This window comes from Trachinotus anak, unplaced genomic scaffold (assembly GCF_046630095.1).
Source record: "Trachinotus anak isolate AG129_WGS33_773 ecotype Australia unplaced genomic scaffold, CSIRO_AGI_Tana_v1 ptg000016l, whole genome shotgun sequence".
NCBI lineage: Eukaryota > Metazoa > Chordata > Actinopteri > Carangiformes > Carangidae > Trachinotus > Trachinotus anak.
Window position 1 is genome coordinate 23,980,387 of NW_027273867.1, and position 23,657 is coordinate 24,004,043.

At 37.4% G+C, this 23,657-nt stretch overlaps 1 protein-coding gene across 1 annotated transcript; it reads right to left on the minus strand.

Moving 5' to 3' along the window:
* Positions 1–6,755: 6,755 nt before the first annotated feature.
* LOC139634464 (CD209 antigen-like protein C) lies at positions 6,756–17,224 on the minus strand. The gene is made up of 6 exons (XM_071500930.1): positions 16,959–17,224; positions 14,616–14,735; positions 13,499–13,666; positions 12,590–12,771; positions 11,510–11,625; positions 6,756–7,147 (listed from the first exon to the last, which is right to left on the minus strand). The coding sequence occupies exons 1-6, from the start codon at positions 17,062–17,064 to the stop codon at positions 6,967–6,969; spliced, it is 873 nt and encodes a 290-aa protein (XP_071357031.1). The 5' UTR covers positions 17,065–17,224; the 3' UTR covers positions 6,756–6,966.
* Between the last annotated feature and the right edge of the window lie 6,433 nt (positions 17,225–23,657).

Below are 23,657 nucleotides of genomic sequence, written 5' to 3' on the forward strand. Positions count from 1 at the left end.
AATGGGTGCATGAAATGTCAGCTCAAACGTACAAAGACAGGTAGAAACGCAAGAGGTCAGATATACCTGTGAGCCAAAAGTGAGATAGTACAGGAGGGAGGTTTCGGATCGAGCCATGACATGAAGCGGAGCAGGTATTGGTCTTTGCTGACAGATGATCTGCTTTGGTCCGCCCCTCCCGACATCCTGTAATCTCACTTGTGGCTTGTGAGAAGATTTCCTTTTTTTTGCTTCTAGGAAAGGTTGGTGGTGGGAAAGTCCAACCCTAACCCTGGGTTAGGGTTGGACGTTATCTCTAAGGAGTAATTATTCTTTTCACTAAACAAAAATGCGAAACCTTGTTTTTAGATTGGAATTTGGCCACTTATGACATATGATGCAACCCTTACAAAGTTAACATTATTTGGAGTTATGTTTATGATCCTTTTTCTCTCCACTGACTTCTGAGGGAAACACCACTTTTTTAGCTGCTGAATGTTCACCAGCTGGTCAGTAACTGTTTGCCACATGGTTTTACCTGAGAACAGCTGTCTGCTGCTGGAAATGAGCAGCTGTAGAAGTCAACGGCCAGAAATCCAAAACAGCCAGCTGAAAGAGGCTAAAATGCTCTGTAGAGGTGAAAGGGGTTGGGAGAGTTGGTGCTGCCCCTGTCAGATTACACACAGTCATTTGATCCATTTTTAAATAAAGAATAATGATGAGTGCAGTTTTCAGACTATTAGACAAAGCATTATTTTGCAAAATTGAAGATGTACCATTATCCCAATGCGTTTCCAGCAGAGAGGCAGACTGTTGGAAATCCATCATCATGTTTAATTGGAATGATATCGCGAGAGGAGAAAACCCAGCTTTATTTACATAACTTCACTCAAAGGAAATGCAGACCATTCGCAGTGTTTTGTCGATTTTTCTAAGAAAATTGCTTCTATTTTGTCCAAAACTGCGATGGAAACCTGGCTAGTGAAAGAACAGTATTTCAAATTTAAGATAGCACTAACACATCCATAGGTAGAAGCTCATGTAACCAGTAGTTACTTTGGTTGTTTGGTGGAGGATTATTAACGTCACTGAGTGTTTTGGTGTCAACCCCAAAACCACAGAATTGTAAAATGAAAATTCATTTCAAACAAGCTTTTGAAACTTGTTCTAAATATCATCAGAAAGATATTCAAGTCCTGATTTCATAAATTCAGAAGATGCATCTATGCAGTAGAAACCTTGAGGTAATTTGCAGAATCTTAACGACATTTGCTGAACAAATCACTGACGAAGAAAGATTTAAGGTCAAGTGGTATAAAGAGTGAGTTCTACAGTTCTGTGTTTGTGCACATCAGGACACTGAGGGGTAAACTGAAATCGTTAGATGAGCTTAAGTGTCTCTTATTGTCATCGTGCCAGTTGGCTTTTTGTCTGCTTAAGATGCTAAAACACTTGGGGAATGTTTACATCCCTGCTCAGACTCAGGTAATGTAGCCCCGTTACTACACCGCAGCTCTAAGCCCCAAGTCTTGTCCTCATTGGTTCAATATCCTGCTTATCCAACGTTTGCCGTCATGCATCATGGGCACATGCTGAGATCATCAGTGATGTTTGATGGCCTCTTCAGATTAAGCCTCTGCTCGGGCTGTGTCTTTTTTTAGCTACAGGTTTTTGGCTCAGGCCTGGTGACATCATACAGCAGCATCATTGTTTCGCAGCCCCATCAATGGTGCAATGCCTGCACGGTCCATTATGGACCATTTGTTCTGTCAAAGGCAGCTTACTCTTTCCGGCTCAAGTTTATTTAACTTTCAAATAAAATTTTAAGTAAAACCATGCAAGTCCAGGCAACAGATATCCCACTGTAACTGCAAAGTCTCTGGTTCAGGACCTTTGGTAATTAACTGATATAAACCAGTTAATTAAAAAGATTATAGGGTGACTCCTGCATTTGTGCTTGATATTGGGGACCTCTCTTTTACAGGGATCCTGTGCAAAAACATAGTTTAAATACTTATTTGGCTGGATGAAACCAATTATTTCAAATGAGCAACTACACTGTGCAAAATACCACAGAATCCGGAGATGTAGTTGCCCAGATTTCAAACTATGGCCGATATATGATGAAATCTGGAGCTGACATGCTCCGATCACAACATTGTAATATGTCATATCAAAATCTCTCCATATAAGCACCAGGTCCTTGCAAGAACCTAAAAAGGATATCTCCAGAGTCTTGGGGTTTTGGCGCAGTGCTAATTAACCAGCTTTTATTTGACTCCTCTTGACTCTGCTTGGATTTGATCCAAGGTCTCCATGTCCTTTAAGTTTTTGGCCATGTTGATGTGCTACTCCACCGTTTTATTGTCCATGATGATCATATTATTATTAAGAGGGCTGGATCATATCTGGAGCATATCTGGAGATTTTTTGATATGACATCTTACAATGTCATGATCAGAACATGTCCAGTCCAGATTACACCATGTATGGGTCATAAAATATGCACGTCTACATCTCTGATTCTGGGGTGTATTGCATAGTGCCACCCTTAGATACAACAGGAGTGCACTAGTGGCAGGTGTACTGGACCTTAGTTGTCATGGTTACAATGATAAACGCACAGTTAAGGTTGTGGAACGGTCATGAATAAAAGAAACAACAGTAAGTTTCATGCAGGATATGAACAGTTTCTCGTGTGAAAGTCAAGTGTCTTGTCGACCCATCCATCCACTCCAACTTTGTCCAAACATGGATTTTGTAATCACATAACTTCCTCCTGTGCTGCTGCCATAACTACTACGGCCACTAGAGGTCGCCTAAATAAGCTGCTGCTAAGACAACCTCTTTTACAGGACCGTTCTGAAAGAGTTTTGCTCTTAGCAAAACACAGGCAGATGAATAACAATTGTGAAAAATATATTGAATTAAAAAAATATATATATATATTTCAATTAATATTTAACAGTTAATAAAATAATTAATTAACTAATTAGAAGTCAACTCATTGACAAAAGCAGATTACCTTTCTCTCAACCAGCAGTTTGTCTTAGTCTGTCATTTTTGCATAAAACAAATGACTGTTTTTGAGAGTAATTTATGAACAAGTCTTTAAAATATTAAAAGGAGTCCACATCATTTTGTCCAAAAAAGAAAAAAGGAAAAGGAAAGAAGAAAAAGAAAGTTTCTTTAATTTTAAAGAGGAACAAGGAGACAATTTAGACATAAATTACTCAAGCACCTTATTTTCTTTCTCTACAGAGAACTACAGTGAAAACCTAAATCTGTCCTTACACTTCATTGGTTCATTGTTTGATTTGTCGATGGGGCATTATTACAGAGAGTTCAGTAACGAGCCTCAGGGTTTCTCCATCTAAGTCCTGGCCTGTAATCCGGGCTAATGAACTGTGACAGAAGAGGGCTAGCTGACTTCCTGATAACGCCCTGTGGTAACGAGCTCAGGAGGAAGGCAGGAGCATAAACCATGCACTCTGCAAACCCCCTCCACCTTTGGTTTCTACATTCAGGGACACTCTTAGCCCACTTTAATAAGACAGGAAGTGGGCGAGATGACATGGAAGAGTGAATGTAGGTCTTTCCACTCAGAGAAGAGGTGACATGTCAGGGAGATTTGACACTCTTGGTTTTTATAGGTGATGTACATTAATGCTTGTTAAAATAAAAAGTTAAGAGTTCTGATTAATAAAGATGAATAAAGTCAAAACATAAAAGCAGAAATTTATGAGAGAAAAACTGAAGTTGAAAGGTGCAAATATCGTGTCTGATGCTTTACTTTATGTATTTTTGTGCTGCTTCTGTGTATTTTGTGGTACTTTTAACTCACTATGCAGTAAAATGTATTTGTCTTTTTACTTGTGTACTTTATATTTGTAGTAGTGTACTGTGAGTTGTAAGGTTTTTTGTTTTATGTTCCCTGCCTAAGGACGAGAGATATAAATTCACAATCCAGCTTGTTTTCATTATGGTTTTTGTACTGACGTTCATTCACATGCATTGTCCATACAAACAAACAAACAAACAAACAAACAAACAAACAAATAGTTAAGTTACATTTATTTTCAGTTGTCTGAGATTGAATGGAAAATTTTGATGTGAGATTCTACGTTGCTTTAATTGCAATATTATTCTAAAACAAATTCCTTTTATAATCTCATGTAAATTCTTTTTTCCCTCTTTGTATTACAGATGGAAAAGAGATTAAATGAATTTTCCTTTGGCTTCATTCTCAGAGACCAACTTTGCCTCGAACGCTGTTTTTATGTTTACACAACACAAACTTATTCAGTAATAAACATAAATGTGTGTGGAGAATGAATATATATTATATTTTGAAAGGTCTCTGTTTTACATTTTTGGAGACAAATGGAAACTTTCTCATATGAAAATACAGCCGGAGGAAAAACTTCCCATTAATTCATCATGAAGGATTTAAAAATCTGCTTTAGTTCCTCTCCTCCTCTGTTTGTCACATCACATCTGTGACCTGCAGATTTCCATTAGTCAACATGTTGACTGTAGGTTGTTTGGGTTAGCAGTGCCACCTGCTGGGCAACAACAACACCCACATCAACAACAACACCAACACCAATGCTGAGAGTAGACATTACAGACAATGAACCATGCTATTATGTATGATGCAGATTTTTGCTTTCATTTGTTAAATGGTGTCAGATTTTATAGGATGGTTTATACCTTTAAATTATTAATTTATTTGATATTGACCATTTTCAGAGTTTCATGTGAAACCAAAAAACATAATCTAAACGTACAGACTGAGAAACTTAATTGCACTGCAACTTATGAAAACATGTAGCATGTTTTTCAGTTGTTAGTGTCTCCTGGAAACTCAGTGCAAACTCATCTGCATGCAGTCTATGAGACACAGAAATTGAGTAATAACACTAAATAAAACTGTAATTGATGTATAATGAAGATTTGTGCAAACACAGAGTATGTGTCTATAATTTGTGTAGAACTGCAATGTGTCCTAGACTAACTGTGTGTCAGCGACATATCTAAATTTGTTTGAAAAAACAACAGTGAAGGAGATTTAAAGGAAAAAAAAGATTAAAAAAAATAGAAAATAAAAATGTTTGTAGTTATAATTGCTAGAAATCTAGTGTCAGATTAAAGCTATAATAATAGATTTTTTTGGCCAGCATAATGGGGGCAGCATAATATGCTGCAAATCAATTGATCAATTTATATTAATATTTGTTGAGTGAACTTGTTAGCAATGTGTTGCTTATTTATTCATCCAGCAGTTATGGAGCAGAAGTTCTGTTTGTGTCTGATGCTTCTGGAAAACACTGAGCTGAAAGATGCTATGAGCTTCATAGCACTGAAAGGGAACTCTGTGGGTTTGTTATTATAAACAGCATCTTCCCCTTTACACAAAGTCATCTGATCCATTTCCCAAAAATACTGATTAATGCATATAAAATACTTAAAAATATTTCATAAATGGGTCAAGTGTGTTGGAACATTAAACTAAAAAAATATTTAATATTTATTATTTATTTACAAGATCCACAGGACAATTTCACATATTTGATCACATATTTAATTAAGACTCAATCAACTGAGCAAAAGTGCATCAAATTCAAACTCATCACCAGCACATTAGATCAGATAATCAGAATCCCACATAGTTACCATCAGGACACTTCCTATATGTCCAGTTAATATAAAGCTAATACTATTAATTCATAAAAATCCAATTTCACATGCAAGAAATAAATGAGATCATTAATCGTAATCTTAAATCCCTGATCTACAAGATCTAAAACACAGGCACATAAAAACGTGATATTTTTTGTGTGGTTTAAGGCACAGATACACTAAAGTACCACAAGCATGTGGCACATTATATCATGTTAAGTCATGGAAACATTGCATTCTTCTTACAAGGCATCAGTGAATCAACTGAGGTTTTCTTGGAGTATAAAGCATCTCATATGTTAACACACATACATATGTAAAATTTGTGTAAACTAAGTGACCACCAACTGCAGCCACTGACCTTCCAGTTAGTTGTGTTACTTTTTGTCAGTAGAGAAGTAAGAGGGGCCCAGTGAAGTCAGACGTTCGTAAAATACTATTTGAATGCTATTCTTGCATTTATAAATGATTATTTCAATTTACCAAACAAGAGATTGTAATGAAATTGGTTAGTATTCAGATTGGTTGATTGCCTTCTTAATAAAATTAGTATATCATATTAATTGAAAATAATGGCAAAGATAAAATGAGGTGGAAGTACTTTTTTTCAGTCCTCATTCCTCCCTTTAGTTTAAAGGTACCATACAGTTTAAAGGTAGATGTCCATGTGTTTGTGATTATAAAGCAGGTCTAGGTTCTATATTAATACTGTGAAAGTATCAAAGCCTCAGTCCACAGAGAAATGCACACAGCCTGTATTCAGACACTGAGCCTTAAAACCAGCTGTCAGGACTTCTGGAACTTTGTGATGTCACAACAAAGCAGTCACCACTGTCAGCCATGCTCCAAGCCCAACTGGACCCACCATCCAACCTTGCAGGATTTGGTTTCTCTGAGTGTTTACCTGAAATCTGTCAGCCAATCAGAAGAGAGGCTCAGATCCTCTCCTCTGATTGGCTGACTGACCTGTTGTTACTAGAGCTCCAGAGAGAAGCCTGAGAGAGGAGATGTAAAACTACACTGAGGTGGTTTTTGGTTCTTAAAACCACAAATATATCTTATCTCTTATAGATATCAATAAAACACAGGAAAAGTGTAAAATATGGGACCTTTAATTCTGCATAAACCAGACCTCCTCCTCCAGAAAGATGTGCAACCAGTATGTTGCCTGAGAGGCCAAACCTGGACAAAAACAAACAATTATATCAGCTGTTCATGCAGCAGGTTGTCAAAACCTGAGGAACTACTGGTTGATTAAACTTCCTCTCCTTGATTTCCTCAGACGATCAGAGTGACGTTGATGTCTCAGTGTGGTATGGCTGTGCTGGCACCTGCACCCATTTCTTTCTCACAGATGTAGGGCCAGTTCATTGTGCAGGGGGCGTCATACCAGCTTCTTATTGCCACTCGCTCCAACACGCGGGTTTTCACTATGTAGCCGCAGTCCTCATCGATGTGGTTGTTGGGCTCGCCGACCTCCCAGAAACTAAAGTTCAGACAGAGAAAGGCAGAAAGAATTTGGTCAAGAATATATTTAAATCCACCCATAACAGTGTAGGGCACAACCAAGTCAGACCCACGTGAGGATAAAAAATATCTCAGCAGGAAAAGAGGAAGGGATGGAATGAGGTACCAAAGACGAATGACAAAAAGGTTAGTCATCAACAAATGTTTTCAAAATGAGGAAGAAAATCAGATGGTTATTGGAAAATCTGTTGAGTTTGCCATCAACAGGAAAGGAAATAATTTTGTGGCCTGTTGAGTTTTGCCTCTTGTGTGTTAAGGTCCTCAAGTTGGAGAGCAGGTATATTTGTACATATGGGATATGTTTGCAATTTATCTATAATGTTGTCAGTCTGATTGTCTGTACTGTTCGTCCTGGGAGAGGAATCCGTCCTCTGATGATCTTCCTGAAGTTTCTTCTATTCTATTCTCTTATCTGATTGTAGGGTCTAAGAACTGAGGGTGTTGCCTGCTGCACAGATTGTAAAACCCCCCGAAGGCAAAAAAAACAAAACAAAAAAAAAATGACTTAACTGATGCAGAAGTGAAAAATATGCAGCAAATCAAACACACAAGACAAAGAATTAAGCCACAGACAAACCAGAAGATGAAGATGTCTGATGATCTTACACAACTAAAGCAGAATTGCTGTTTCCACAGTTCCCTCTTAGCGCTCTGACACATTTGTTTTTCATCAGAGGTCAGAGGTCAGGGTCACCTGCAGTGCAGTGCCCTGTAGCAGCTTAACAGCAGTAATGTGCTGTTTGAAGCAAAGGCAGGCAGACGTGAACCTGGCCTCCCTCCAGCTGTTATGTCACATCTGGAAGCGAAACCTTTAACTCTTTAGTCACTCTGTCCTATTCATCGTTTGTGTGCTCATCCTCTATACTACATTCATATTTTTGAAGAAGGTGAATAAACAACAAGCAGAGGACTCAGGCTGTTTAACAGAGTTATCACTGATAGTGGATTTATTGTTTTAATTGTCAAGTAAAACACTTCAGGCTATGCCCACACAACTATGTAGTTAGTGGGGCTGTCAGCATTAACGAGTTAATCGCGATGACCAAGGATAACGCATAATGTTTTTTTTAAAATCGTGTTAATTCCGTACTGCCAAAGATTCTTTATTTTACACCGTCACTGCTGTTGTTATCAAAGATTCTAAAGCGCTATGTTCTAGAATCTTTTGCTGCTACTATTTTGACTCTTTGATGCACCCTTACTTGTTGTCAATCTGCCACAGACACTTCCTACAAAGATTTTACATGGCGGAGCAAGATGCTTCCATGGCAAGTCATGTCTATGGGAGCAAAAGGGGGCGGTTCTGGTCTGTATAAAGGGGTGTGTCCATAGACCTAAAGTGTTTAAGTCCAATGTCTGAATCGTTGTTGATGACGATCAAATGAGTTGGAAAATAAAATTATAACTTACCCAGAGCTCGTCTATGGATAAATAAATAATCAGACATCTTCATAATTACACGTCAGACATGCTAACATTAGCTTCTAGTTCAGACAGACTGACGGTTATGTGTTGTCACGCAAGAGGAAACAGTTCTGAAATGCAAAATAATAGAATTTTAATCATGTGATAAAACATGTGATTAACTATTGAAATTCAGCGATTAATCATGATTAAGAAAAGCTCAATCATTTGACAGCTCTAGTAGTTTGCTTAGCTTAGCACAAAGTTGAGGACTGCTAGTTTTTATTCAAATTTAGAACTTTTATTCAAACTTGGAAAAGTAAAAAAAAAAAAAAATATATATATATATATATATATATATATATATATATATATATATATACACACAGTGCCTTGAAAAAGTATTCATACCCCTTGATTTTTTTCACATTTTGTGACCTTACAGTCACAAACTTTAATGTATTTTGTTGAGATTTCATGTGATAAACCAACACAAAGTAGCACATAATTGTGAAGTGGAATGAAAATGATATATGGTTTTCAAAATTTTAAGCAAATATAAATCTGAAAAGTGTGGTGTGTATATGTATTCAGCCCTCTGTACTCTGATGAATACAAATACAATGTAAATACAATCCAGTGCAATCAATTGCCTTCAGAAGTCACCTAATTAGTAAATAGAGTCCACCTGTGTGTAATTTACTCTCAGTGTAAATACACCTGTTCTGTGAAGGCCTCAGTGGTTTGTTAGAGAACACTAGTGAACAACAGCATCATGAAGACCAAGGAACTCACCAGACAGGTCAGGGATAAAGTTGTGGAGAAGTTTAAAGCGGGGTTAGGTTATAAAAAAATATCCCAAGCTTTGAACATCTCAAGGAGCACCGTTCAATCCATCATCCAAAAATGGAAAACGTATGGCACAACTGCAAACCTACCAAGACATGGTCGTGCACCTAAACTGACAGAGCGAGCGAGGAGAGCAGTGGTCAGAGAAGCAGCCAAGAGGCCCATGGTCACTTTGGAGGAGCTGCAGAAATCCACAGCTCAGGTGGGAGAATCTGTCCACAGGACAACTATAAGTCATGCACTTCACAAATCTGGCCTTCATGGAAGAGTGGGAAGAAGAAAGCTATTATTGAAAGAAAGGCATAAGAAGTCCCGTTTGCAGTTTGCCACAAGCTATGTAGGGGACACCACAAACATGTGGAAGAAGGTGCTTTGGTCAGATGAGACCAAAGTTGAACTTTTTGGCCTAAATGCAAAGCGCTATGTTTGGCGGAAAATTAACACTGCTCATCACCCTGAACACACCATCCCCACTGTGAAACATGGTGGTGGCAACATCATGCTGTGGGGGTGCTTTTCTTCAGCAGGGACAGGGAAGCTGGTCAGAGTTGATGGGAAGATGAATGGAGCTAAATACAGGGCAATCCTGGAAGAAAACCTGTTGGAGGCTGCAAAAGACTTGAGACTGTGAAGGAGATTCATCTTCCAGCAAGACAATGACCCTAAACATAAAGCCAGAGCTACAATGGAATGGTTAAAATCAAAGAATATTCATGTGTTAGAATGGCCCAGTCAAAGTCCAGACCTAAATCCCATTGAGCATCTGTGGCAAGACTTGAAAATGGCTGTTCACAGACGCTCTCCAGCCAATCTGATTGAGCTTGAGCGATTTTGCAAAGAAGAATGGGCAAAGATTTCAGTGTCTAGATGTGCAAAGCTGGTAGAGACATACCCCAAAAGGCTCGCAGCTGTAATTGTAGCGAAAGGTGGCTCTACAAAGTATTGACGCAGGGGGGCTGAATACATATGCACACCACATTTTTCAGATTTTTATTTGCTTAAAATTTTGAAAACCATGTAGCATTTCCGTTCCAATTTACAATTATGTGCTACTTTGTGTTGGTTTATGAAATAAAATCTCAATAAAAAAATATTTAAGTATGTGGTTGTAAGGTGGTAAAATGTGAAAAAGTTCAAGGGGTATGAATACTTTTTCAAGGCACTGTATATATATATATATTCATATTGTATTGACCTGTTAGGACTCAAAATGTACATGTCTATGAGTGCATCAAGACCATTAGAGGTAGTTTGCCTAGTGGTCCATAATCCCTCAGTAAAATAAGCTAACAAATAAAAATGGATTTGGATACTATGAGGAAAGACGTGCTGATTGGATAATCACAACACTGAAGGATCTAAGAAGCAGATTTGAATTCATGTTTGATGAATTTCTAAGCCTACATCCACACGAATAATTTTTAGTTTTAAAACACATCTCGTTTGCTTTACACCTGGCGTCCACTCTACTCTGGAGTTTTTAAGCGACAGAGACTTTTGGAAATGCTGCTGGACCTGTTTTATCCAAAAGGTTTTCTGCATCTGAGGGATGACTTTCCAGCAAAACAGGAAGTACAGGGTTAAAGTTTGCACTTCAAATAATTAATTTGGCTTATCTACCTTCCCTTTTCCCAACCAGGCCAGCAATCGTCTCTGTGCAGCTCGCAGGCCAAAACCTGTGCTAAAGCTTTAGGCATGTGAAAGGTCAACGTTCAACAGATGTTAAAGTCCACTGGTCAGCCAGTCAATCCGTGTGTGTGTTTGTGTGTGTCGGTGTACCAGTGAGAATTCAGAGTCACAGTTTAGGCAGAAATTAGCTCATTTGTCCACCAGTAAATTTCTCCACATCTCTCTAGGCAACATTTCAGGTCTTGTATCTTTTAAATCAATTTACACCTGATCTAGTTCTTTATATTAGTAATAATACTGAACTGTCTTAGACCAAGATTCCTCACCCAGCAAATCAAAAAGGTTAAAATCCCATGTGTTCATGGCTAATTTAGCATAACTGACTCACTTTGCATCACAGGAAGGTGAGGCAGGTAAGTTGTGAAAGAAGGGAACCTACCCTCCGACCAGTGGAGTGCCATCCACCCATTTCCACTGATCCTCTGTGTGTTCGTCTGTGATCCCAAACCAGTAGGCGTTCCAGTGGCCTCTGGGAAGAAGATTCCACAGAAACGTCTGAGAGGAAACAGAGAAAGGAAACAAAGGAGGAAATGTTTAAGCGTATTCATACAACACATTCATCACTAATTGTTCTTTGTACAGTGATGTGCCATTGTGATTAGAGAGACAGCTCAATGCCTGAGACATGATTAATATCCCAACCCTGTCACCAGGGAGGTTGGCATTGGATGAATCTGCAAAAGCCCAAAGTGATTCTTGTATTCGAGTATATTTTTCTTATTGGCAACAAATAAAAAATCAGTCGATCCTACCAACATGTTCTGACACGCCTGATGTATCCTCTGTGCACTGGGTGACCTTCATCACCATGATCATATATACATTTTAGTTTATTTTGGCTTAATCCCACATACCCATCCTACTGCCTCAGATACCCACTAGAGCACCAAATGTGGATTAATCCGCAGCTGAAAATAGTCCCCAACAAATGCATTATTTGTTCTATTTAAGTAACGTTTGCTAAAGGCTACAGTGACCAGCTGTTTAAGGAAATCACTGAGGCTTTTTTTTTTTTTTTTTTCTAATAAAATGGTATATTTGTTATTAAAGATTTGTCATTTATAGAATAGCACCAGCCTTATCCTTTAACAGAACTATTGGTAAGTTTTGCTATTGCTGCATAGCTAATGTTAGCATTAACAGCTGTTTACTTACCAGTCTTGCCTTAAGATTCAGCTATTGTGGCGTTTACAGTACCAGAGCTGACAATGCGTGATTCGGTATTGGAAAATGACCATGATGATCCAGGCGTACTGGGGCCAGCTGGTTAGCATGCTAATTTCAGTAGTAAGTTCAATGACGTACAGTTGCAAAAAACTTTGTTGGAGCTGTTGATATGTTTTTGAAATTAGCAGAAGAAAAGAAGTGGCTCTTCCTGATAAAATAAACTCCAGTTGACAAAGAAACTAAGACCGTCCTTGGAACGTGGCAGCGTTGTGATCAACATGTCGTGATGTACCTGCTCCTCAGCTGTGTGGATGATGGCCAGGTGAGCTCCTTTGCTCTGGCAGTATGACTGGCTCTCTGGCCAGTCCCTTGTGACTCTGGAGATGAAGTAACAGCTGTTGTTGAAGAGATGCCAATCCAAGGGGCAAACGATGGGGGCCGGCGCTGCCACTGTCGATTTGATCACCTCAGGAGCTGATGAATGATGGGTTCATACACACAGACACACAAACAACAACACATTGATGAGAAATAAATCTACACAATGAATAACTGACAAAAGGTTCTGCACACCCAAAATGTACAGTACTATGCATAGTCATTTGAAAGTATTGTAGTATAATAAAATACTGATAGAGATATCACACAATTCCACTGTATGGACTTTTCAAAAGAATGTACAAAAATCTTTCAACATAATGACAGTAAAAAAAAAAAAAAAAAAAAACCCCGCCCCAAAAAAAAAACAGAAGTGAAATTACTATCCAGACCCTGGAGCAAAAATGTGTAATATTTTTTATATTTATGTTAATTTTGTTATATTTTACATTTTTAGTTTTAGTCAGTTTCTTTCACTGCCATCAGCTTCACCACCTTTTGGCGATTTGAATATCTTCACCTTGGTTGCAGGGAATAATGTATTATTAATTATCAATTAATTGCTTACAATGAAAACAATGGTTGGTAGATAAATGCTTTGCTTGGTTAGTAATCTGGCTGTGGCTAAATAAAGCCAGAATTCAATTGTTTAAAAAGAACTAAAACACCACTTAGATGATTGAATTACCACCAAACATAGCAGGGTGGAACAGTCTCATCAAAAACGATTCAAACTATATTTCACAGCTTTAAATCTCAAACAGTAACAGTAGACCTATGTGAGAATGAGCACACATCTGTATACACTTATACATTTGTGGACCTTTAGTGGCAGCGAGTTTGGCCAGCAGCTCGTCCTTCTCTTTCTGCAGCTGCTCTTTCTCCTGCTGTAGTTTGTTGATGGCAGCAGCCAAAGCCGATACGTTCGCATTCTGTGTCTGCTTCTGTATTTCTGCGGTCACTTCACCACCGGCCTGAGGTTTGTTTTTATCTGTGTATACACACACACACACACACACACACACACACACACGCACAGTATATTGTTGATATGAAAAGGACAGAGACTACTTGCATTTACTTTGAGATATAGTGACTAACTCAAACAGGGAAAATATGAAGCTATACAATTCTAACTGAATAAATCTGCCTCCTGCAAACCATACTATTGGCAAATGTTCCCTAGAAATTCTGTGTTGCAAGACTCAAACCACTTGCGTCCTCTTTTCTGGCCTAAAACTGTTCATTCTGCAGTTTTGAACTTTGCTGATTCACAGTGTTTACTGATAATGACGAGCTGTCATGTACCAGTGTTCATTCTAGATCTTTGTTTGGTCTCTTGGGGAACATGTTCCTTAATTTAAAAAAGAGTCAGATGGTATCAGAGGAAGGATGCCTATCAAATGAGCAAAAACTCAATATACTCAGGACGCTTTATCTCTGAAATTGAAAAACAGAAAGACTTTTTTTACACTTTCTAATACATGTTTTAAATTATGTTGTTGTATTTGTGTTTCAGCTGTTTTTTTATAATATGTAATTACATTATTCTATTTTATGTTCCAGGTGTTTTTTATTTGTTTTATTTTATTTTATAATATATAATTAAATTATTGTATTTTATGATCTGGGTGTTTTTTTAATAATATATAATTAAATTGTTGTATTTTATGTTTCAGGTATAAGCGATGCTGCCACTAAAAAGCAGTTTGAAGTTTTATTTGTCACCTGCCAAAGTACAATGTACAGTAAGCAAAGCAGTGAAATGAGGGTTGGACTTGGCAGCAGGCCAGACTTTGCAAAAGGTTGCAGGTTCGTACTGGTTGAACAGGTGACAAAAAGCAACGTAAGGAACCACTCATCACAACGTCTCTCAACAGTACCTCTAGTAGTCAGACAATATTATGTGACTGAGCAGAGAATGACAGTTGTGTACTCACAGTTTGCAGTGACGGCTATGATGGAGATCAGCAGGATGGCACACAGCGTAGCCAAGCAGATGGTGGCGAGGCGGTAGGGCCCGGCGCTGATCAGCCTGGAGGTCAGCCTGACTGGGGAGGCTGGGTGAGTGGGAGGTGGTAAAGGGGGAAAGGCTGATAATAAAATAATACACCAGGTTTTCTGCTCTCTTTTCAGCCTGCTTTTTTTTATTAGTTCATACCTGACAAACCATTGCCAGGAATGGCCTCATACAACCAGAGATATTAAAAGGGACAGTTCATTATAGACCAGGGATGAAACCATGAACTGATTGACAGAAAATCTATTGCCAACTCCTCTGATAACTGAATAATCATATAAGTTAATTTTCAAGCAAAAATACAAAAATAGTTTCATCTTTTTAAATGAGCTTATTTGCTGCTTTTCTCTTTATTATCATTGTAAACAAAATATACAACATAACATTTGGTTTGATAAAACAAGGTATTTGGAAGATGTCACGTTTGACTTTTGGAAATTCTTAAATACATTTTCTGACATTTCATAGACCAGACCATTAATCATAAAAATAATCTTTAATTTATCAGTGACTGCATCAAAAGAAAATTCCTTCCTGTGGGGACAAACAGGGCTGGAAGTCCCTGATCCAACATTCATTTACTTTGCTGTTCTCGTTTTCTCACCTAAAATGCTGGTGGATATTTCTTATATATTTGATGTACGCTAAAGTGCAATAAACACAAATGCTCTTAAGTAACTCCTGACCTGTCACTGCTGACAGGATCTGCCCAGTCAGCTGAAAGACAGATGTTTTGATGTCTGATGGGATTAACATACTGTTGCATTAAAGGAACTGAAACATGAAAGAGGAAAATGTGCTTTTAAAAATAATACTAATTCACGGCCTCTCGAGCTCTGTATAAATGATGAATTCCATTTTCTTGAAGCGGAGCCTTTTATCCACAAAGGAACATCCTCTGCTCTGTTCAGACTTGTAAATATCAGACATGTCAGACCAGTTTCTGGGACGTGGGAAATCTGAAATGCACCGTAATCACTGAACAAAGCAGAGAGCAGCGAGGGAAGTGACTTTAATTTGTTAGATTTATTCCCTCACAGATTCTGGATTTATTAGTATAATGATCATTATTACTATTAGTTGTCTGTTTTTTTTGATTACCTCAAAACTAATTTGGTATTTATGTCCAGCAGTTTATTGTCTGATTTTTACACTGATACCTATACATTCAAGTATTCATTAAGTTTCAGTTTTATTTGTATATCACCAAATCATAACATACATCTATAATAAGCAAATATTGGCCCATTTATTGGTTAACTCTAGTCCAAAGAGAACAGCATTAGGCTACAGCATAAAATGCTGTAGCCTAAACTTTTCCTAGTTCCAGCTTTTCAGTTGTGAGGATTTGATTGTTCTCATAGGAAACTGGGTCATTTAAAGACGCCACCTTCAGCTCTGTGAAACTGTCATAGATACTTTTCACTACTTTCTGACATTTTAGTCTTAAAAAAACTGATTTGTAAACTAAAAAACATTAGTGTTGCACCCAGGTATTTGCTCCCAGCTTCAACCTCTGAGCAGGTTTTCATTTGTCACTGCAAACCTGATACATTTGATTTTACTGTCCTCACTCTTTGTTGTGACCTTTTACAATCACAAGGAAAGACAACAAATGGATATTAACTCCACTGGAACAAATCGATGAGGTTATTCTGCCTTTTATCACAGTAACTAGAGTATCTTTGGATTTTGGACTGTTCTCAAACGAGATGTGTGAAGATGTTCCCTTGACCTGAGAGAAACTGTGATGGACATTTTTCAGTTTGCAGAGGTTTAGGAAACTACAACACCATGTTTCAAGCCTGTCATACATCGTCACACTTCTGTTATAGTTAGATTTTTATTTGAAGGTTTTTTGCTTGTGTTACATGAATATCTTTGGTTGGATTGTTGAACTGAATTTGCCAATTTAAACTTTAGGAAACTGTGATTTCTCTTTGGTTTATAAAATGTAAGAAAACAAAAGATTCATCAATAAAAAAATCATCCAGAGATTCATGATAATCTCTGGATGATTTGAAGATGATATCAGAGTTGGCTCTAAATCTAAACCGTGTTAAAACTTGCCATGAGGTTACATAATGCAGCTGTGCTGTGTTTTGATTCGTGAAGTGAGTCAAGTTTCAGATTGTGCCTTAAGCATGAATAGAAAAAGTTAGTGAAGAGAGAGGGAAGCTCAAATGTGAGGTGGGGAAATAACAAACAACTGGTTTTCATTTGGTTTCACAGCTGCAGCTGCTCTGTTGTGTCGAGTCTTTACCGCTCTGTCCCACATCTGGCCTGCGGTGGAGCTGGTCAGCGCCCTCGTCTTCTATCAGCTGGGAGTACATCCCGTCAAAGGCCGGGGAGCTCCCTGTGGCCGTCATCTCAGCGGTGGCTGACAAAGTTGAATCAAGCTGATAAAGTCTCAGTGAAGCTCCGGAGAGGACGGAAAAGCTCCAGCCAGGCTCAGAGTCTCTGCTCCCGCTTCTCTGCTCCTGCGGTTTCTGACTGGCCCTGACGCCCCAGCGCTGCAGACTGACCACAGACTGAGTGAGGTGTGTTCCGGTCATGTTCCAAAATAAAAGCCCTAATAAGGAGCTGCTCATTTTATCATGTATATGTATTCAACAGAGAACACACACAACATTAATAATAATAGAAAAATTTAAAGTTTATACTATTTTTATGCCATGAATAAAAGAAAGGACTTACAAATGGATAAATGCCTATGATGCTTTAGGCAATGCATAACTTACCTTCAGACCAGAGACAGTGACTTTATTGCATTATAATTTTTTTGTTTTCCTTTTTAAAAAAATACAGTAGGGTATGTAATCAATGCAGTTACAATGTGACATAAAGCAGAGACTATGAGAAAATAGATTAATAGTAATATTACTTTAATTCTAATAATAACACATTTTAAAATAATATGTAATTAGACATGATAAGTCATAATTGCATATCTGCTACCACAGAAGAATGAAAATTATTTCTCTTTATTGTGCACTATAGAGGATGTAGTATGAGATGCTGAGCTGTCTTTTAATTTGGCTCATATAATCTTAATTAATTGATACATCACTTGAGAAAAATGTATGATTATTGATGTCATTTAAATAGTTTCCCACAATTGCTTTAGATGGACCAACAACACACACACACACACACACACACACACACATATATATATATATATATATATATGTATATATATATATATATACCTTTGCATGCATACATATACTGTTCAAAATATGTTGGTCTAAATAAAGAAAACATAAAACTAAACTGAAATAACTTTTTTTCCCCATCATCTATTGCATGTAACAGAGTGTGTATTAGCCTAAACCACAAACAATAACAAGCTTCTACCGCGCCATTAAGGGCTATTATTTTGAAGGTAAACTCGCATGTTTTCCGGTCTTGTGTCCTGCTTCATGTAACTTGTTTATTTATTCATGTAACACAGTTTACAGTAAACCCCGTTTTGTGGGATTCACGGGAACATGTGTAACAGATTGTGGTATTTGTGAGTCATACATACTGTATGTTGTGTTTTTGATCAATTCATGATCGACCTGTGTTTCAGCTCCATCTCAAGAATAAATAAATAAAAAAAGATCAGTTTGACTGAGGATGAAAATAAAAATGTTTGTGTTGAAAATCACACTGTCAGAAGGAATCGTTACTTAATTTGATCTGTTTTTAACATTCACTTCTTTAATCAATATCTAAATATTCAAATGATGCCTGATATATTTACAGTTTTAGTAAACAATCATTAATCAAACTGAATGGATAAGGAGCAGAAGAATGACGATGAGGATCAAAATGATGTGAATGTTGTGATAAGAACAAGGAAATGGAAATGAAAGTGGATGATGATGGAGAGAGCTACAGTTGAGGATGAGGAGGGGTATCAGGATGAGGATGAGGATGACTGACTGGGAGTGATGATGGTACTGGATCTATGAAATTGAATCATAACAATGAAGAGGAGGTCCAGAGTGTGTATGTGATTCGTTAATACTCTTTTAATGAGGAATGCTCTTAAATTTTGGGTTGAAGTTCTGTAATGTAATGTGGTAGTAATGTGGATTCAAATCCAAGAAAGAAAACCACTTCCAACGCTGTTAAAGAAACTTTCACTTTTGATGTCTTTCATCATCAGCTTTCATCATCAGCTTTTTCCTAATTGTATTCAGTCCTGCTATAACACTAACCTTTATGATCGAGTGTTTTCACTTTAAATATTTAGGAAATATCTTTTGAAGCCACCATATGAAGAAGGTCAAGTTCCATTTATAGACAGGAGGTCATGTGTCAAAAGTTTCTGTCTCTGATGCTGCCCCCACAGACTCCATTCATCGCCTGGCTGTGTAACCATTCAGACCCACTTCAAGTCACTTTGTTTCTACCTGCAGAGCCCGTCTCAAATGTGACCATCAGGAAAAACGTGTTGAGATAGTAGAATTTCACAGCACTGTGGTTCTTACCTGCTCTGCCAGGGGCTCATTAGTCAAAACACGACACACGACCATTAAGGAGGTGAGACCATTAAGGGGTGAGACTTCGTGTGTGTTTTGATCACATCAGAATTGATTTATTCATTTTCTTTATCATTTCTCTGATTTGTCTTCTGTTCATTTTCTTTCGCCTATCTATCAGACCTGGTTGGGCCCATCTACTGCACCACTGGCAACCATCTGGAGGTGGATAGGGGCGTCGTCCTCCATCTGTGAGTACTGCATCTGGAGGAGTGGTTTTTAATAACAGATAAAATTCAGATACTCGAAAGGAAGATTGCTTGCATACATTCTTACATTTATTACAACCATATGTTTATACACCAACTCAACAGAAGCTCTAAATGTTATTTTAGCTGACTTCACCTTCCCGAAGTGATGCAGAAGTGTAATCAAGGGTGTGTCAGTACAGTGTGACGTCACTGTACTGACACACGTGGTCAGACAAGCAACAGACACCAGAAAGAGAGGGCAGTGAAACATTGCTTTTCAGCACTGAGTTTGTTAAGTTATATAACTGCTTTAAACTGAGTAAATTTTTCAATGTTTAGTGTTATTTTATCAGTATAAAATTTTATAGTTTTGGTGTGGTTCCACGGCAGTTTGCATTAACAGCTTGTTTATTTCTTGAGTTTTACCACTGATGGTACTGGTGTTGGCTGGTCCAACTCAAGTATCCACGTACTTCAAGTCTGCTTGTCTGGTCTGATACAAACAACGCACTTCCCTCACTGCTGTGCTGGTGCTGTTATCTTCAGCGTGCTGTTGAAAGATCTGCAGTGATAGTTTTGGACCAGAAGATGTCACCATTAAACAGTTTATCAAAAAGTGAAACTCCAGTGACAGCTTGGTCCAAATGGGATTCACATATGATGCACTAGAAAGCGAAACTATCAGTTAGTGTTAGAATAACTGAAATCTGAAGATTATTTTCTGTCCCTTTTTTCAGTTTCTTCACCTGCATCTATACTGAGAACACAGCCTTCAGACACAGCTGGTAGATTTAAAACTTCATTTTGATAATCACATATACAGTATCACCTGAACTCCCAAACTCAGAAAAAATAATCAAAAAAAGTATAAAACATTCATGAAGTAAAAAAAACTATGCAATGCAACAAACCCTCCAACCTTAATTTAAATATGTACTTTCAACCTAACCCCTATCAACAACATAACAAAAAAATATTGATGTACCTAATATACTGTAAGTATTACATTTCTAAAGTGTGTATTGACCCAGTGTGTAGGTAGCATTTGCATTTTGTTGACATACTTTATGTATCAGGTACAAGCAAACAATATGATATATGAGCATGATATTTACATGCTCATGTTGCTGTTTTGTACAGCTCTGCATATGAAAACATGCAGAGCTGTGCAAAAAATTCACTGTTTAATCATTCTGGAACTAATTCATTAATTGCATTTCCATTACAAATTTGCCGTTCATCTCGTTCATAGTAGATATGCAAGAACATACTGTTTTACAGTAGTCAGGAGTTACTATGTATGGTAAGGCATATTGTTAAAACAGGTTACAACCTATATAAGCTCTGTGTTCAAGAGTTGTTCTTTGTAAATATTTCTTGAATGCATGTTCGCTGATTATTGACCCGTTGATCATCGATAATAAAATGTTCAACTGAGCTTCGATCATCCAGTATCTACTATATTATTCCAGATCTGGCAATTCTCCAGCCTCCAATAAGTTCTTTTCATCTCCTCAAGAAATCATCCTTTCACACAGTCACCTCACAGCAAGAAAATTTGGGTTGTAACCTGGAAACTGGGGCCTTTCTGTGTGGAGTTTACATGTTCTCCCTGTGTCATTATTACCTTAAACTTGATCAATTGAGATAGCAACGCTTCACTCAATAAAAGATTATTTCTTGTTCTTTCTTTTCAAAAAAGTAGTGAATGTTGAGATGATAACTGAGTTGATATTTACACTTACAGTTGTCTGGTTGATTCATTCTTTAACAGTTTATAAACTGTTCCAAAAGATCACTGTATCAGAATTTATACTGATATTATATTGACGCAATGACTTAAAGTTTTTGAGGACATCTTCACCTGCGACCATGTCCTCGCATACCACCATGTCACCATATACCACCTAATTCTCACATGCCATGACATCCTCACATACTATCATGTCCCCATATACCACCTAATTCTCACATGCCATGCCATCCTCACATAACATCATGTCCCCATATACCACTATATACACTGGTTCAGAGTTTTTGTTTCATAGTTTTTATGGGCCAAGATTTTGCAAAACTCAGATTAGTTCAAAATTAAATGTGAACATCAGCAGCTCATGTACATGCTTTTAGTGGTTATCGAACTGTTCAACATCCTACTCTCAGGCTTGCAGCTCTACTGTCACACCATTACAATGCTTGTAAAAAATAAATTTAAAAACCTTGAAGAGAAAGAGAAAGACATTTTATTCTTTGCCAAATATTGGAGAGTTTTACATTACTGGTTTGGGGAAACTTCATTAAATGTGTAGATGTCTACAAATCAACCTTTGTGCACTGACATTAACTTCAGTGTTTGTGAATGTGTACTGACTGACCTTGTTAAACCAATAGTTAAATGAATATATCCTTTTGTGCAATAAAACATTCTTGGTTTGAGGTTACTGACAAACTGCTATATTACTGATTGGATGATGGAATGACAGAATGCAAATTGATTCTTTGAATGTAAGTGAGTTGTTATTTCATAAAAGATCAGTGTCTAACAAACAATATCTTTCTATTTTGAAATATTTAATGTTTAAACTTTCTGATCATTCAATAGGACATTCAATGTTTGTGTGGCAGTCAGTTCAGTTTCTGTTCAGTCTGACTCGTTTGCTTTTTCACTGTGTGGATAACAACTGATTGTTCATATAGTGTAAACTCTGGCAGTAATAAACTGCTGTATCTTCAGTCTGGACACCACTGATGATCAGAGTGAAGTCAGAGTTTGGTCCACTGCCTGTGAAATGACCTGGAATCCCTGATGCTTGAGTGGTAGCATTGTGAATAAGCAGTTTAGGAGTTTCTCCATCTCTCTGTTGGTCGCAGGCTAAATGGTGGAAGTTGTTCCAAATATAAATGTTCTGATTGGTCCTACATCTGATGATGACGAAGGCTCCTAGCAGCAGAGAAGCAGCAGCAGAGTAGAGTCCAGATGAGGACGGAGATCAAAGTCATGTTTTTGATAAGGAGGATTACTGTGTCTTCCGTTGTCATGACAGCTTTCAGTCATCCAGTCTTCAACTCTTAGGACTATAAACTCTACCAGATCATTGGAGCATGATGCTGCTGATGCAAAGTAATATTTATTTCTATGCAGTTTTGGCTTGGTTTGAAATATTTTATTTAAGACAGGCCTCTTAACGGCTGGGAGCAGAGAGGGAAGACACATATGCAAACACATAGAGTCAGTGAACTGTAGCTCTCAGACTGAGAGAATCGACATTTAAAAAATCTCTGAGACTATGCAGAATTGTTGTCAGGGTAGTGTTGATGATTACTTAACATTTTTTATCTCAATCAAACCAAAGGATGTTTAATATCTATCCAAGGTAAATTTCATACCATGCTCTATAGCCTATCCATGTCCTAATATACAGTGACTGACCTGAAAAGGAACGGAAAGGAAAATAAAACTACTCCTAAGTTTTTTAAAATTAGAGTTTGGATAATTTAGTTCTTATGTTTCAAGGTTTTGCAAGTTTCAGATTAATTCAGAATTGCATGTGAACGGAGGCAGCTATCATGACCATGCATTTAGTTGTTTTTTCTGTATGTGCTTATGTCTTTGTTTTTCCTTTGCATCTTTATGTTAGTGCCTAATAATGTAGAACAATGTTGTCTTATTTAGAAAAAGTTCCTATTACCATATTATACATTTCATATCTTTGCATATCTTTTCTATTATGTGGTTCTTGCTCCATTTAAAATTTATTCTGACATTGTTGTGTAGTCCTTTTTACTAAATTTGATAGTATTCTGTTTTCATTATTTCTCTGCGTACTGCCAGGATGTGCACTGACCTTGTTTACTAAGGCAGTAAATTAATTAGTATGTATTTTTAGGCAATAATGAGGTGACTTGCATCTTGTCTGAGACAAGCTTCTCAGTTACTGATTGGACAAAGGATTGAAAGAATGCAAGCTGAGCATTTTGTAATGAATAATAGGATGTCATCTGCATATATAAGGAGATTTTCATGATTGACACGAAATAGGCATCTGAGTTTTTATGATTCTTGAAACAAAAGAAACTTGTGATTTAATGAAAAATAGAAACAGTGGTGGAGAAATAAAACATCCATGTATAACAAACCATATATTTCTATTTTTTAAGTTACAGTTGTTGAACTCTCTAATTGTCAAATAGGCATTTCTACTGGAATGTGTGTGTGTGTGTGTGTGTGTGTGTGTG